General features: G+C 44.8%; 1 protein-coding gene across 5 annotated transcripts in view; it reads left to right on the top strand.

The window, feature by feature from the left end:
• LOC135718705 (inter-alpha-trypsin inhibitor heavy chain H3-like) overlaps window positions 1-18,092 on the top strand; it is a 68,884-nt gene that overhangs the window by 13,427 nt on the left and 37,365 nt on the right. For 3 of the 5 annotated variants that reach the window (XM_073811837.1, XM_073811840.1, XM_065240871.2), the window contains exons 14-16: window positions 5,922-5,945; window positions 6,065-6,082; window positions 6,327-6,353. In XM_073811837.1, the coding sequence (XP_073667938.1) occupies window positions 5,922-5,945; window positions 6,065-6,082; window positions 6,327-6,353 (69 nt within the window). The remainder of the gene's footprint in view (window positions 1-5,921; window positions 5,946-6,064; window positions 6,083-6,326; window positions 6,354-18,092) is intronic. The other 2 variants (XM_073811838.1, XM_073811839.1) reach the window with 1 other exon arrangement.

Consider the following 18,092-nt stretch of genomic DNA (forward strand, 5'->3'; position numbering starts at 1 on the left):
CCATTTATTTATAAACAAAACATACAAAACAGTCACAACTTTTTTTTAAAGTACTTAAAATATAGGCTACCAAGTGTACCGCGGTCAAACGATCGATTTATTTGAAGAAAAGATGCAAAAGTGATGACAATCCGCTATAAATATCAGATCCAGTCTATATTGATTCAAAAGCTGCATGCCGCCAGAAGAAGCGATGATATGTTATCTATGATTAGGCATTGGCTTTCGTGTGCCTCGTGACCGATTGCATGAGTTCTTCATATAAAGTAATGGTATGGCTTCAGTTCGCCAAGCTTTGCAACGCGAATGGTTTGAAATACTTTTATACTGTTTTATGCAATAAATACCTGACTGTACTTTTACTTTCGTGTTGTGTTTTATATGGTTGGGTTTAGGGTAAGGGGGGTGGGGTTAGATGCTCCCAAATATCTTTAAAACCATAAATGTTTATGAAAGCGTTTCTACATTTACCAATTCATAAAATTATATGTGTCTAATCTGATGTAAAAGGCAAAAATCTTAAAACGAAACAACAGGTCGTATTTATAAGCTACTGCCGCTGGAGGACGCTAATGCCATAATACGTCACTTTACAGCATAATAAGGTGATTGCACAAACGACTTATGAGGTTGTTATTTTTTGGAGGATAGGACACACCCAAAAACGGAACATTTTTGCTTACACCTACAAAGTGCCAATTTTAACATGTTTTTAATAAATCATCTATATGGTATTTTGAGCTAAAACTTCACATGTGTACTCTGGGGACACCAAAGATTTATTTGACATCTTAAAAAAGTCTTGTGAAATGTCCGTTTTAAAATTGGACACAACAAGCATTAAAATAAGCTAAAACAAGCAAAAATCGCTTAGGTTACTCACGTAACCCCGGTTCCCTGAAATAACGGGAACGAAGCATTGCGTCAGTTTGCTGACGCTATGGGGGGAAACTCCTGTTTACTCCGTGATTGAAGCCTATTGGTTAACGTCTGTAGAAAATACAGACCAATGACGTTTGAGCCCGCGCGGGGGCGTGGCACACGTCCCTATATAAGCCGGTGAAATACGTCAAGAGCTCATTATTATTCGACTGAAGCGCGCAGCCGAATAACACTCGCTGCGTAGACGTTTGTAGCACGGCCAGCGACGCAATGCTTCGTTCCCGTTATTTCAGGGAACCGGGGTTACGTGAGTAACCTAAGCGTTCCCTTTCAATACGGTTCACTTCGCATTGCGTCAGTTTGCTGACGCTATGGGGGAACGTAATCCCATCCCGCCGTGCATACACAACGGACTGAGGTGCCCTTACCGGAGAGACACTGCATGTGGCCCTAACCCAGCATATACATAGCTCTAGCGAGCGCAAGTGTAAGCACCATATATGAGACAGTAATACGCATACAGTGAAGTTTCTAAACGCACCATGATGCATATACAATAGAGCACGAGACGGCGGGTTCCCTGAGCGCGCCGCGAGCTGTGCGTGAATTATTAATAGGTAGCCATGACGGTGAGCTAGCAACGCACCGTGAAAGCATACAGAAACGCAGTCGCGTGAATCATTAAGCCGATAAGACCTGTGCTTGTAAGGCAGGGACATCCAGGCTATAAAATCTGACAAACGTAGACGGCGAGGACCAGCCGGCCGCGTTACAAATGTCAACGATAGAAATCCCTGTAGACCAAGCCCAAGATGAAGCCATACCCCTCGTGGAGTGAGCTTTTAAACCAACTGGACAATGTTCATTCAGGGAGGCGTAAGCCAAAGCAATGGCTTCGACGATCCATTTAGATAGCCTCTGTTTAGTGAGCGGCATACCTAAGGAATGTTGCGCGAAGCTTACGAACAGCTGATCTGACTTGCGGTATGAGGCAGAACGGTCCGTGTATATTCTTAACGCTCTGACGGGGCAGAGCGTGTTCGGGGTTTGTTCGCCGTCCGCCGTCGGAAGGGCGAGAAGTGAAACCACCTGAACTCTAAATGGCGTGGTCAAAACTTTAGGAATGTATCCCGCTCTCGGTCTAAGGATCACTTTGCTATCGTTAGGACCGAATTCCAGACACGACGGGTCAATTGAAAACGCGTGTAAATCGCCCACTCGTTTAACCGATGCCAACGCCAGGAGGAGAGCGGTTTTAAACGAGAGAGCGCGCAGGTCAGCCTGTTCGAGGGGCTCGAAAGGGGGACCGCGCAGCGCTTTCAGGACCGTGGACAGATCCCAAGACGGGACCGTGTTAGGTCGCGGTGGGTTTAGTCTGCAAGTGCCTCTGAGGAATTTAATGATGAGATCATGTTTTCCCACGGTGCGACCGGCGATAAGGGCGTGATTCGCCGTTATCGCCGCCACATACACTTTAAGCGTCGAGGGCGCGCGACCGCTGTCCAGCATTTCCTGCAGAAAGGAGAGAATATGCTCCACTTCACAGGTGTTTGGGTTTAAGTCTTTCGTCGTGCACCAATCAGAAAAAATAGACCACTTTTGAGCGTAAAGGCGCCTGGTAGATGGGGCCCTAGCTTCAGTTAGAGTATTTAACACTCGTCCTGAAAGGCGTGATGGTTGCCGTTCAGAGACCAAACGTGTAGATTCCATAGCTCCGGCTGTGGATGCCATATCGTCCCTCTCGCCTGAGATAGGAGGTCTTTCCTCAGCGGTACTGGCCATGGTGCTGATGTTTTCAGCTGCCATAGGTCGGGGAGCCATGGTTGATTGTGCCAAAACGGGGCGACCAGAATTATCGCGCATTTCGTCTCTCTTATCCTCTGAAGGACCTGTGGTAACAGGGCCACCGGAGGAAAAGCATACAGAAGACACGCCGGCCATGCTTGCGACAGGGCATCGTGATGTCTCGAGAAGAAGATCGGGCAATGCGCGTTCTCGTCTGATGCAAACAGATCGATCTCCGCCCGGCCGAAGACGGTCCATATTCTCTCGACCGTCTGAGGATGCAGTCTCCATTCTCCCGGCGGCGGACCGTTGCGCGAGAGAATGTCTGCACCCGTATTGGCTACACCCAGTACGTGAGTCGCTTTTAACGAACGTACCTTCGCGTGAGCCCATAATAAAAGCCGTTTCGCCAGCCGTCTGGCTGTAAGCATTTTGAACGGCCGTTTGGCAAGAGCGCGATTCAAAACGCGTAGATCCAATATCGGTCTGAGGCCGCCGTCTTTCTTTGGAACGAGAAAATAACGACTGTAAAAGCCTGATTCGCTTTGATCCGCCGGGACCGTCTCTATCGCGTCTTTTAGTAATAAAGAACGCACCTCTTCCCTGAGGATCTGCATACGATCGTCTGGGACAGTGGTGTAGAGAACGCCGCGAAAACGGGGTGGTCTCCGGGCGAATTGGAGTGAATAACCGTGTTGGATTACGTTTAGAATCCAGCCCGGCATACCGGGGGTGGATTGCCAAACGTGAAATTTGACGGCGTCGATATGCTTATGGACGTTAAGCCGTGTGTGTGTGTTTGTGTGTACAGAGGAGGAAATTTGCTCTTTTTGTGAAAAGGTAAAAATTTGTGTTTCGCTGTTACAGCGAGGGTGTGTCCAGCGCCCGAGGGGACTGAAACACGCAGAACTTTCGAGGGCGGGCCGGCCGAAGCGGGACCAGAGCCTCTTTTCCTCCTCAGACTCTCTTCAGGGAGGCGGCGCCGGCGTCGGGTCCAGCGTAATCCGAGGACGGGGACCGCGGCGTCGAGGCGGGCCAGCCGGTCGTGCAGGACGCTGGCGCTTGACCTCCGGTTCAGCTCTCTGCTGGGGCTGAGCTGGTGCTGGCTTAGGGCGTTGAGCTGGCGGCGGTTTTGGGCGGCCGGTCTCAGACGCTGAGGCAGATCGTTTAGGTAGAAAATGCCGCATAGCCTGCGACGATTTCTGTGCCTCAGTGAAGCGCTGGGTGAACCCCTCCACAGCGGAGCCGAAGAGCCCCGACGGTGACACGGGCGAGTCAAGAAGGGCAACCCGATCCGTGTCCTTTATCTCCGTCAAGTTCAGCCACAGATGTCTCTCCAGAACAACCAGGCTGGCCATGGCTCTTCCTACAGCCTGAGTGGCGACTTTAGTGGCGCGAAGGGCCAGATCAGTCGCGCTGCGCAGGTTCTGAAAGGTCGACGGGTCCGGACCTGTCTCGTCCATGTCACGGAGGAGCTTTGCCTGGTATACCTGCAGCACCGCCATCGTATGGAGAGCGGATGCAGCGTGGCCGTCAGCGGCGTAAGATTTTGACGCCAGGGTCGATGTCAGGCGACAGGGCTTTGATGGATGGTTCAACTTCGCCCTCCATCCGCCGGCTGAAGACGGGCAGAGATGGGCGGCGACAGTTTCCTCGAGCGGCGGCATCTTGGAGTAGCCGTGTTCGTCGGCGCCGTCCACTACGGAGAGGACGTGGGAGACGGCGCTCTGAGCTCGGGTGGAGTGGGGAGCACGCCAAGATTTGGTGAGCTCCTGGTGAACCTCAGGGAAAAACGGCGCCGGCCGTTGGCGGGACGATTGACGGCGCCCGGGCTGCAGAAACCACTCGTCCAACCGGCTGAGTTGAGGCTCTGACGGCGGCGACCACTTGATGTTGAGCTCCGCCGTAGCTTGCGTCAAGATGCGGATGAGCTCAGAGTCGTGAGGACGCGACTCGGTAGGTTCATCAGCGGCGGCTGCGTGGGCGTCGTCATCCGAAGCCGCCCAATCCTCTAACTCCTCAGAGGATGACATCACTTCCAAGTTGTCACCGGACCCAAAGGAAACCATGCCGCTAGCACTCGGCAGGGGGCGCAGGTCTTCATGGGCGAAGGTGACAGGGTGACGGCGGGGAGACAGAGCACGCGGGGGATGAGCCGGCGTGGACTCGGTCTCAGGGCGTCTTCCAGCTTCACGGCTCCGCTGCTGTTTAGGCGGGAGAGCACGGGAAGCCTTCCGTTTAAAGATCTCGAGGCGGGAGCGCAGCACCGCGATAGGAAGGAGCTCGCAGTGGGCGCAGCCCGCCTCGGCGAGTACGGCCCCGGCGTGGGCAGGACCCAGACAGATGACGCACTCCTTGTGGAAATCCTCCACAGGCAAAGGGGCTCGGCAGGAGCCGCAATGCCGAAGCGACATTATCTCAACGCGCTTCTGCTCTTTTAGATACTCTCTTTTAGACTCACCGGAAAGCGGCAGGGGAACACGCTGGTGTGTTGTAGTCCGCTGCAGTGCTTGGATCGACGGCGAGTAAGGGCTTCTTCTTCGGAGCAGCGAGAAGGTTCGCGCTGAAGGAGAAAAGTAATGAGCTCTTGACGTATTTCACCGGCTTATATAGGGACGTGTGCCACGCCCCCGCGCGGGCTCAAACGTCATTGGTCTGTATTTTCTACAGACGTTAACCAATAGGCTTCAATCACGGAGTAAACAGGAGTTTCCCCCTATAGCGTCAGCAAACTGACGCAATGCGAAGTGAACCGTATTGAAAGGGAACTAGATTTTTCTTCTTTTATTGCAATTTTGGTAGTGAATCTGTCTAGTCATTCTGAGTTCTATTTAATTTTATGTGAAAAAAATTGAGTGAAAAATGTTGGGAACCACTTATTTAAATAGCTCTTTTATATCAAAGGTCTTGTTTAACAACGCTCAATTAATTATTTCACTTTATATGTCTTCGTTTTGTGTATAACAAAATATCAAACAATGTGGGATTTGCAAACAAATAATGATGTAGCTATTCTAAAGATTGACTTTATTTATAATGCTAACAAAGATTTTTAGTAAATGTATTCCCCAAGTTCATACAGGTGTGCTATATTTGGCGGTACATATTTGCATTTAAAGAGTTCATAATAGTACAGCACCTCACAGGTACAATCTGTAGAAAAGAGTGCATATAACTGAAAGCTATATGTTGTACCAAATGTATACATTATATATAAATTCTGTATAGGATTTACTCTTTAATGTTTTTTTTAGATCCGCCATTACCTCCTCGAACAGGTAATGTATAAAATAGTGACAAGCTATGCATGAAATTTTGTTATTTAATATTATCTATTGAAATTTGTCTAAATTTCCTAACTGTGCCCCTTATTTGTATTCCTTGATTCATGTTTCAGGTTTAACAGCTGGTTCAGGTATGCCATATTTGTTGGTTTTGTGAACAGTTTATTTTCAAATGAAGGATAAATTAAATTGAATCCCCACTCACACACAAAAAAGATTTCTTACTGGTTGTTTAAATTACTTTATCAGAATGTTAAATAAGATGTTAAGAAGCAACACAAATCATGAACATTTTGAAAATGATCTAAATTTCTCATACGTGCCTAAATATCCAAAATGTGCCCTTTAATTTGTCTTTCTTGATTCATAATTTAGGTCTTCCAGGTCGTACAGCGGAACGCGGTATGCCATATTTGATGCATGTGTGTTGCAAACTGTCAAAAAAAAAAATGTTTAAAACTGTACATTTTCTGTCACTGGGGTGAGGTTCCACCTTCACAAGTTTACAAAACATAATACAATGTTGTACCTTTTAGGGTACATTACTGTACCATAAGGATCTATTGCGTACCTTTACCCTAAAATTGAACTGGTACAAAATTGCTCCTTAAGGCACTGGTGTAGTGGTGCCTGGATAATTCAATTTAATTCAATTCAATTCAATTTTATTTATATAGCGCTTTCACAAAGGTCAATTGTTTCAAAGCAGCTTTACATAAATAGAAGCAGTGAAAAGCACAGAAAAACGACAGATAGCACAACAAAATACATGATAGCATAATCAGTTAAATTTGCTGGGGCTATGACTCAATATTATAAGCGAACGTATTACTAAAGTAACGTCTAGAAGAGGAAGCTAAGTAAAGCCCAAAAAGGCTGGCGTCAACTTCTACACTCTGAAAGGACATAGCGGCTGCATTAGTGCCATCAAACTGCTTCACTTGCTGTCTCGCTACTTCACTGGACTGACACAATTTGACAGCATAATCCAAGGTGAGTTCTGATTCTCGTAATAATCTTTCTCTCAGTTTCTTATCATAAATACCAAAAACAATTTGGTCACGAATCATTGAATCTCTCAGTTCATTAAAGTTACAAGTCTTTGCCTTTATCTTGAGATCGGTCAGAAAGTAATCAAAAGCCTCTCCTTCATGTTGCACACGTGTTCTAAATACATATCGTTCATATGTCTCGTTCTTTCTTGACAAACAATGAGCATCAAATTTTTCCAGTACCTTATCCAATTTCTTCTTGTCTGCCTCTTCATCAAAATTAAAGGTGTTATAGACTTCCACGGCATCAGCTCCAGCAATGGTAAGTAACAGGGCAACCTTCCTTTCATCCACAGCCGCTTTTTGTCCGATAGCAACAATATACAACTCGAACTGCTGTTTGAAAGTTCTCCAATTTGCATCAACATTACCACACAACTTCAACGATTCTGGTGGTTTAATGGAATCCATTGGGATTTTTTACCCCACTCCTGGTACCATGTATTGTTTCAGTGACAACAAATAAAGATAATCAGAATATCTGGTACTGGCGTCTTTATTTAGTCCAGCACACAATGCATGTCTCCATTACAACTCCCCCTCTAGGGAATGCACGTCATCTTATATTACATTACTGCCACCTGCAGGCATCAATCAGTACTCATCACAATAGATACTCATTACACCCGGGGTGATATAGGAGAAAAAAAAAACCCGGGCTTTTATCCGAGGAAAAATAAGTCCTAGGAGGGAAAAACCCTTGGGAGAACGGATTAGGAGATTTAGCGGAGATTAAGCGGGTTCTGCCGGTGATCGTTGGTCAGGCATCAGCTGGGCATCACGTTGAAGGACGGCCAGTAGATCAGAGGTGTGCCGACTTTCACATCTACCGGGACTGGGTCTGTTTGTCTCGTTGTCCTCGAGTCGAGGACGAGACAGGGAGAGAAAAACAAAATCGTATTAGTGTAGCGGCCGTTCATATGTATTGAAGTGTCACACAGTGATGTGGTTTAACTCAGCTTAGTTCCAGACAGACTAACTATTGCGGCATAATTATATTATCCACAGTTGAGGATTTAGCAAATTGGGGGCCCAATGCGAGGGTATATATGGTAAATAAGGGTCACCTTCCGATCTTTAAGAGAAAATGAAACCTGACGACCCATTTGACTAAGGCCTAAAGCCCCACTGTCGTCGTTAATGCAGGTTCAGTGGCAAACGGGTCTATATTGTATACCATTTACAAGACCACGAGAAAATGCAAAACATCGCAACCCGACCATACGTGCTAACCCGTTTGACTAAGGCCGGAAGCCCCACTGTCGTCGTTAATGCAGGTTCAGTGGCAAACGGTGGCAAACTATTTAATGCAATTCATTTTTAAGTGTTCATGCAGAAAAGGTTTTTATTTATTTATTTGGTTGGTCTGTGTTATGACCGTGAGTGCTTTGTTCCGTGAAAATAACTATTGCGAGTTAAGAACCTTTACTCGACAAATTATGCGAATGCTTTTGTAACGGGGGTGGCTTTAATGAAAGCGATGAAGAAGGAGAATCCATTTGCAAAAAGGTTTTATTAGAAAAATCCCAAAAAGGGCCAGCAAACATATCCAGTAAGGGTGATCCAAAAACGTAATCCAAAACAGGCACTAGGTCAAGGCAGGCAGAGTCACAATCAAAATCCAAATATACAGGCACGGGTCAAACACAGGCAGATAAACAGGCAGAATACAAATAACAGAATACAGGAAACAGATTACAAGGAAACGGGGTGGTTGGGCTAAGCATTAATCAGCCAGGAACAGGTGAACAGGAAGTGACTTATATACAAAAACAAACAGGAAGTGTGAAGCGTGATATGGCATGATGATATTCAAAATAAAAGTCAGAACAGAGCAGGATATCAAAATACAAGTACAAATAACAAAAATACGCAAAATACAAGAAAAACACAAGACAAAACCTTACAGCTTTGTTGAAGAGAAAAGTTTTAAGTCTAGATTTAAAATGATCGACTGTGTCTGATTCTCGGACATCGATTGGTAAATCATTCCAGAGCTTAGGGGCTAAGTAGGAAAAGGATCTTCCACTTTTAGACACTTTTGATAGTCTAGGGATAAGTGGGTATACTCTTACCAATTTTTTTAAAGTGTCCCAGCAATAGATAAATGCCCTTTGTTATAAACAGCATGTAAATAGTCTTGAAAGTAGATCACAACAAAATGGGCTCGTAGTATTTTCACATTGTCACTTAATTTCTGATGCTTGACTTCTTAGTGTAAGGATCATTATGAAATTAAAGTACAAATAGGTGCAGATTTTTCAGAAAACAGGCCTACTGGCTCACAGACTATAGGAATAGACAACTAATTGTGACAGGTGGGAAAGTGATGAATTGTGATGCACCGGGCTTTAGTGCGAACAGTTTTAGCGAGTCATATGATCATGTTTAGCGAGTCATGTGATCATGTTTAGCGAGTCACATGACGTTCTCTCAGCTGACTGGATGTAATGCGAGTAGTATATTAGGCCACCCCGCATTTACTATTTGAAATCTGATGGTGTTATCACGTTGAACTTGGCCGGCGGTGATCCGATACGAAGCAGGGTCCGTTGTCTGCCGCTTGATCGGCATCTTCGGCTGTATATACATGGTGCGTTGAGATTCAGGTATTTAAAGCTATTTTGTCCATCTGTTTGGTGCAGCGGTTTCATGATGTGTTTAATATTGTAGTTTCCTTGTTTGCGCTGTGTCCAGACAAGATGGATGGATAGCTTCATGAGTTTTGTTGAAGATCGTGTTAAAAGTAAGTGTTATATTTATTAAAGTGTAAATCATTGATTTTAAGATAAATAAGGGATATGCTGATTGTGTGTTTAAGATGCATTCATTGTTTTTATAGTTGCTTACAAATATTAAAGGGTAAACCATTAATTTTAAGATAAATAAGGTACATGCTGATGATGTATTGAATATGCATTTGTTGTATTTATAGTTGTCTATGTGGAAACGTTGATTTCCGTCTTTATGGTATGAGATCAGTACAGACGTGATCAGGTATTAATTAATATTCTTAACCAGATATTATGTATTTCAAGTAATCGAATGGGTATGGGATTAATGTGATGGTTTGTTATTTTTAGGAGTAAATTGTAACCACTGTTTTCCCTATGTGTAAAACATCGATAAGTTAAGTGTGCTGCATTCAGGTTGTGTGAAACCATTTGCCTTGTATGTAAAACCACCTCCCAAATTAGTGTTATTTATTTATTGTTTGCTGTATACGGCGAGGCTTGTTCTTTTCTTTTGTTTCTTTGTCAGCTGGGGCTGGGAGAACACAGAGAGTAAAATATTCTGCTCGAATACCTAGTCCGTGCTGTCGCCGTGAGGCTTGTACTAAGTGTGTGCGTGTATCGTGACATTACTAGTTTTGCAGTTTGTAGTGGGTTTATGGTTGATGTGCGGTGTAACTTTGAACTAATTACAGCACTTCTCATTATAGTATACGGCTTACTGCTGTGTGTACGCGGCTAGGCCTGTTATATCTGCTTGGGGTAGGTTATGCTATACCATCGCTAAGTCCTCTGTGTGATCCCGTTCTCAGTTGGCACCTTTTTACCCCTCGCCTTTAATGAAGTGATATTGATTTGGGTTTGTTTGTCTGTTGTTAAGACCTAACATAGCAGCCTGCCTGACGTGTGTGCACATTTATTTGATGTCGATGTACATTGCCTCTGGAAAAAGTTAAGAACCTGTGTGATTTGGTCACTCTTATGTCAAACGAAAGTATTTATACATAAACTCTATATTTCTACGACAACTAATTAAGGCATCAAAGTGTATTTCCTTTCTTTGAACACTGTGTCTACTCCCTCATTCATTCAGTTGAATACCTGATAGTGGGAATCCTTGGTTTATACATTGGTTCATTAATTGTGTCCCCCCCCCCTCTAGTGGTGATACCAGTTAGGTAGGGTTACATTTGGCGTAGTCGGCAGGGCTGGGAGTAGTGTGTAGATCGGTTTGGCTGCTTGTTTTATTTGGTTTATTTTTTTGGAGGTGGTTGTTTAAAAGGCATTAGGTGGGAAAACAGTGGTTACTTCAAAGGGGTTCCGTTACTCATCGTACTCAAGTTGGGCTGCCTGGTCGTCAACATGTCTTTGGAAAGCATGGAGGATCAGGTGAAGAGTTTGACTGAGATGGTTAGCCAACTTAAGGCTGAAAATCAGCGGCTCCGGGGGCAGGCCGCTGGTCCTTCTAATACAGTAGATGTAGACTCTGATCCCCCCAGTAGTTCTATCACCCAAACCCCCATGGAGCATCTGGTATGTGTACCAAGAGAAAGGAAATGTCCCCGGTTCTCTGGTAAAATGTCTGTAGACAATATATCTGTAGAAGACTGGATTGAGGAGGCAAATAGATCCTTAACAACCCGTCGTATGTCTAAACTTGAGCAAGCTTTGTTTTTGTATGATTTATTGGACGGGGAAGCTAAGCGGGAGATAAAGTTTAGTCCAGCAACGGATAGAAATGACCCACAGAAAATTTTTTAGATTTTGAAGAATAATTTTCGCTGTTCTAAATCTCTTAATGCATTGTATCGTCAGTTTTATCACCGCCGGCAGTTCGAAAATGAATCTGTGAGAGAGTATTCCCATGTCCTAATGGAGTTGATGGGGCAGATTGAAGAAAAAGATACTGATTTAGAACATTCTGATCGCCTTATCCGTGATCAGTTTGTCGAAGGCCTTCGTAATGAGAAACTACAAGGCGATCTGCTAGATCAGATTGCCGCAAACCACCGGCTAAGTTTTAGGGCTATACGTAGTGAAGCCCTTGATTGGCTTAATAGGCGTGCACAAACTACACCTCGGCCTCGGGCCTACTCCTGCAATTCTTATGAGGTAGATACTAATGTAGTGTCAGCTAGCTCTTCCTCAGAGCTTACAGAGTTGAGAGAATGTTTCCGTAAACAGCAGGCCCAGCTAGATGCAATCTTATCTAAATTAGGACAGTCACACAGTGTTCCCAGTTCCACCAATAGACCGGTGGGTGCTCAGTCTAAGCCATATAAATTTCAAGCAGACGGGAAACCTATTTGCCTACGTTGTAATAAAGCGGGCCACATAGCAAGATTTTGCAGGGCTATGCTCCCAGTAGGTCAAGGAGTGGTAACACGTAGCGACTTACCTGGTGAAGGGCAGGCTGGGGTGGCTGCCATTAGTGTACTGCAGCAGGAAAACTAGCGCCCTCCGGTGTTGGGAGCTCGGCACCAGGAGGGGGTTTGTTGGGCTCAGAACAGAAAAGGACTCCTGCGACCAAGGCGCATCTCATTGGAAGTTGCCCAGTTATCGACATCCGCTTTGGGGGAGTACCTACACGATGCCTTCTTGACACTGGTTCTATGGTGACAACAGTGACTGAGAGTTTTTTTCGGCAGTATGTGCAGCCGCAGACCAATGAAACGATGCAGCCATGCGAGTGGTTATGGCTTAAAGCAGCCAATGGACTGGCCATTCCCTACTTGGGCTATATTGAGTTGGATCTGGAAGTATTGGGCAAAGTGCTCCCAAAGATTGGAGTGCTAATTGTTGCAGATGTACAGGATTCCACCACCCTACAACAGAAGATGACGGTGCCAGGCTTGTTGGGGATGAACGCCATTAGCCGTTGTTACCAAGAGCTTTTTGAGGAACATGGGAAGAACTTGTTCCACTGCCCTTTAATACAGACAGCAGAGAACGGATGGAAACAAGCTTTATCTGAATGCCAGGTTGTGGAACGCCTGTCTAGCTCTGGTGGTATTGGAAAGGCAGTTGTGCAGCCAGGGCCAGCTCTTCGTATACCCGCTGGGTGCTTGAAGTTTGTGCATGCCACTTGCTCTCTTGTCCCAGGTGTTATTACATCATGTTTCCTAGAGCCACTGCCCTATGGAGAGGGCCGATTGCCACCGAACCTTCTTATTTCATCAGCCCTATTGCCAATTGCTCAAGGCAAAGTCAATGTACCAGTAGTGAATGTGGGAACAGAAGATCAATGGCTTCAGCCTCGTATTACCCTTGGGACCCTGCATATTGTCGATCCAACTCCCTGTGAGGATCAGGTAGTCAGTGTGCAATCTGCAACAGCTAGTACCTCAGTTTCTGTTGATTTCTCTGGGTTACAATGGCCAAACCTCTCTTCTGCACAACAGCAGGAAGTTAGGGAGCATCTAGAGAAGTATAGAGGGGTCTTTAGCGAACATGATGGGGATTTGGGTTGTACATCGTTAGTCCAACACGAGATACCCTTAGTGGATACAGCCCCAATACGCCAGCGTTATCGTCGCCTACCCCCATCACAGTTTGCACAAGTTAAAGCTCATGTCCAAGAGTTGGTGGAAAAAGGTGTGGCTCGGCCTAGTAGTAGTCCATATGCTTCCCCAATTGTAGTGGTTCAGAAGAAAGATGGTGCAATTCGCCTTTGTGTGGATTATAGGCAACTTAACGCTAAGACCAGGAAGGATGCATACCCTCTCCCAAGAATAGAGGAATCCTTGGATGCGCTGACAGGAGCTACCCTGTTCTCTACCCTTGACTTGGCCTCTGGATACAATCAAGTGCCTATGGCAGAACGGGACAAGGAAAAAACGGCCTTCTGTACACCGTTCGGCTTATTTGAGTTTAATCGTATGCCCTTTGGGCTATGTTATGCACCGAGTACATTCCAACGCCTGATGGAAAGGATTTTCGGCGACCAAAGTTTCCAGTCATTATTGCTGTATCTTGATGATATAGTTATATTTTCATCTTCTTTCCTTCAGCATGTACAACGGCTACAATTAGTCCTGAGCCGGCTCAAGGAACATAATTTAAAACTCAAATTGAGCAAATGTAACTTCTTTAAGGAAGAAGTGCAATACTTAGGCCATGTAATATCGGCTAATGGAGTGTCAACTGATCCTGATAAGATTCAGACTGTCCTACAGTGGAAGCAACCAACTACTTTGACTCACCTACGCTCATTTTTGGGCTTTGCCTCATATTACCGCCGGTTCGTGGCAGGCTTTGCCAAGCATGCAGGTCCCTTGCACAAGCTCGTAGCCAAAGTCCAGGGTAAGGGAAAGAATCGTGGAGGACCTAATACCAGGCTAGGGAGTTTATGGGATGATCATTGTGAGGAAGCCTTTCAGACCTTGAAACAAGAGCTTGTAAGTGCCCCGGTGCTGAAGTACGCTGACTTCTCACAGCCATTTATTCTTGAAATTGATGCAAGCCATCAGGGCTTGGGGGCTGTTCTGTCCCAGGAAGTAGACGGCAAGACTAGACCTATTGCCTTTGCCAGCCGAACCCTGAGGCCATCTGAAAGGAACATGTCAAACTATAGCTCCATGAAGCTTAAATTCCTGGCCTTAAAATGGGCAGTGACAGAACGGTTCAGGGAATATTTGTTAGGAGCCAAATTTACAGTCTATACTGACAATAATCCCTTAAGCCATTTGCAGACGGCTAGGCTGGCTGCTGTAGAGCAAAGGTGGGCTTCCCAGCTGGCAATTTTTGATTTTGAGTTGAAGTATCGGCCTGGGTCTGCTAACCAGAATGCTGATGCCCTGTCCCGCCAGAGTAGTGACCCGCCCATAGAGTCTATAACAGCCATGGTCTCGGGCATTTCTGTTCCATCAGAGCTAAGAGCATCCAGGGGGTTACTGCAACAGCAGACACAAATAGCTGTGAGTTCCACCATTGATGCAGTCCCTGTCCGGTCACCTGCAGATTTACGAACACTCCAGACAAAAGATCCAGTGATTAGTGCGTTTTTGGTGTATTGGAGAAGAGCTCGACCCCCTAATAGACAGGAGCGGACACAAGAAGCACCGGCGGTACTGGAGTTAGTTCGGCAGTGGCGTAGAATTAGAGAGCAAGAAGGCATTTTGTACCGGGAGATACAACTACCCCCAGCACGAGATTGTGCGCTACAGTTATTACTGCCTAATGCGCTGCACAGGGAAGTACTAGTGAGCTTACATGACAATCATGGCCACCAGGGGGTGGAAAGAACTACGGAGCTAATCCGCCAGCGGTGTTATTGGCCGAAAATGCACCAGGCTATCGAACAATGGTGCAAACAATGCGAACGGTGCACCCTAGCTAAGGGGGTGGTCCCTACTGCTCGCAGCTATTCAGGCCACCTGCTGGCCACCAAGCCTCTGGAAGTCCTCGCCATCGATTTCACATGTATGGAGAAGGCCAGTAATGGCTATGAAAATGTCCTTATTGTCACAGATGTCTTCTCTAAGTTTACCCAGGCATATCCAACCATGAATCAACAAGCAGAGACTGTAGCCAAGGTTCTTACGGAAAAGTGGTTTTATTCCTTTGGAGTGCCAAAAAGGATCCATTCAGACCAAGGCCGGGCATTTGAGGGAGAACTGTTGAAGCGTCTTTGCAGATTGTATGGAATTGATAAAAGTCGAACTACTCCATATCATCCGGAAGGAAATGGACAATGCGAACGATTTAATCGGACTCTCCATGACCTTCTACGGACTCTCCCTCCGGAGAAGAAGAAAAAGTGGCCACAAGCACTTCCACATCTATTGTTCGCATATAATACATCTGTTCATCAATCCACTAATCATTCTCCATACGAGCTCATGTTTGGACAAAAGCCTCAACTTCCGGTGGATTCGTTATTAGGGTTGAGGGCAGCAGAGTCAGATGACACCTCTCCAGTTGACTGGGTCACCACTCACCGAGAGTATTTGGCCGAAGTATATGCTGAGGCTAGAACTCGCCTGGAGGCTGCAGCCGCCTCTAGAGAACGGTACAGTCTCTCTCCATCAGTTTTTGCAGCGGGCACTAGGGTGTACCGTAGGAACCATCCACTTGGCCGTCATAAAATCCATGATCTTTGGGATCCACGAATATACCGTGTAGTCAAATGCAGAGACGAGAAGGGTTTGGTGTATCACCTCACCCCTGAAGATGGGCTGGGCCCAGATGTGAACATCCATCGTTCAGAGTTAAAAGCACTACCAATTCAGAATGAACCATCTGCTAAACCACTGGTTGATATCCCCTGTGACCCAAATAAGGGAAAGAAGAGGCCTGAGACCAATGAGGAGGATGAGAACGAAGAGTGGTTCCAAGTACTACCTCCTCAGCCATATACAAGGCCTTTTGGGGAAACGGGACAAGAAGAGGGTGTAAACAAACCATTACCCATCCCCAACCCAGCAGAAGAGGGTCCACAAGGCGAGCAGGCCACCCCAATGTTGATAGGCAGTGGCACAACAATTCCCTTTCTAGAAGTGGACCTAGAATCTTCGGGAGATGTGACAACCGTGAGAGAAGATGCGACTAGTCGCCCACGACGAGTGCGGGCAGGCCAACACTCCAACCCCTTCCGGTTGCCACAATCAGTCACCCAACACCTGGAGGGCCAACAAAACACCATTCAGTTAGTTAATGGCAGTGTTGGGTAAGTTACTCAAAAAAAGTAATTAATTACTAGTTACTAATTACATCTTTAATCATGTAATTAGATTACTTTACAAATTACTCTCTCCAAAAAGTATTTAATTACTTATTACTAATTACTTTCTAAATCCTATTTAGTACATGATACAAGGATAGGCTTGAAATGGGTCGAAAAAATAATATATAAAAGTACATCAATTATTCTGGTCCCACTTTAGGGTCAATCATCTCTATTAACTAACTACTTTTGCCTCAATATACTCCAAATACTGCTTATTAATACTAAAGAAGTTTTTAATTTTAAGTATTGGTAGAAATGGGGAGGGTTAAGGACGTAGAATAAGGTTTTGCAGAATCAGATATGTGCTAAGCATTAATAAACAGCCAGCATCTCATTAATATTAATGCTAATAATCAACCAGTTAATAGTGAGAATTTTAAACTTAAACCATGTTAAATCCACCTTTGTATTACAGTTAACATAATAGTTTTAGAGTCCATACACAGTATTTAGTTACATCAGAAGTAACTGTAATTAGATTACAAGAAAAATAAGAGTAATCCCTTACTTTACTTTTTCAAGGGAAAAGTAATTTAATTACAGTAACTAATTACTTAGTAACTAGTTACACCCAACACTGGTTAATGGTAATTCTAGCTATTACTTTAGGCCATGGTCATAAAGACTTATAGATCACAGGCACCGGGACGGTGACCTTTCAAAGTGGGGGGAATATGTGACAGGTGGGAAAGTGATGAATTGTGATGCACCGGGCTTTAGTGCGAACAGTTTTAGCGAGTCATATGATCATGTTTAGCGAGTCATGTGATCATGTTTAGCGAGTCACATGACGTTCTCTCAGCTGACTGGATGTAATGCGAGTAGTATATTAGGCCACCCCGCATTTACTATTTGAAATCTGATGGTGTGACTAATTTATAACGTTGAACTTGGCCGGCGGTGATCCGATACGAAGCAGGGTCCGTTGTCTGCCGCTTGATCGGCATCTTCGGCTGTATATACATGGTGCGTTGAGATTCAGGTATTTAAAGCTATTTTGTCCATCTGTTTGGTGCAGCGGTTTCATGATGTGTTTAATATTGTAGTTTCCTTGTTTGCGCTGTGTCCAGACAAGATGGATGGATAGCTTCATGAGTTTTGTTGAAGATCGTGTTAAAAGTAAGTGTTATATTTATTAAAGTGTAAATCATTGATTTTAAGATAAATAAGGGATATGCTGATTGTGTGTTTAAGATGCATTCATTGTTTTTATAGTTGCTTACAAATATTAAAGGGTAAACCATTAATTTTAAGATAAATAAGGTACATGCTGATGATGTATTGAATATGCATTTGTTGTATTTATAGTTGTCTATGTGGAAACGTTGATTTCCGTCTTTATGGTATGAGATCAGTACAGACGTGATCAGGTATTAATTAATATTCTTAACCAGATATTATGTATTTCAAGTAATCGAATGGGTATGGGATTAATGTGATGGTTTGTTATTTTTAGGAGTAAATTGTAACCACTGTTTTCCCTATGTGTAAAACATCGATAAGTTAAGTGTGCTGCATTCAGGTTGTGTGAAACCATTTGCCTTGTATGTAAAACCACCTCCCAAATTAGTGTTATTTATTTATTGTTTGCTGTATACGGCGAGGCTTGTTCTTTTCTTTTGTTTCTTTG

This window comes from Paramisgurnus dabryanus, chromosome 14 (assembly GCF_030506205.2).
Source record: "Paramisgurnus dabryanus chromosome 14, PD_genome_1.1, whole genome shotgun sequence".
NCBI lineage: Eukaryota > Metazoa > Chordata > Actinopteri > Cypriniformes > Cobitidae > Paramisgurnus > Paramisgurnus dabryanus.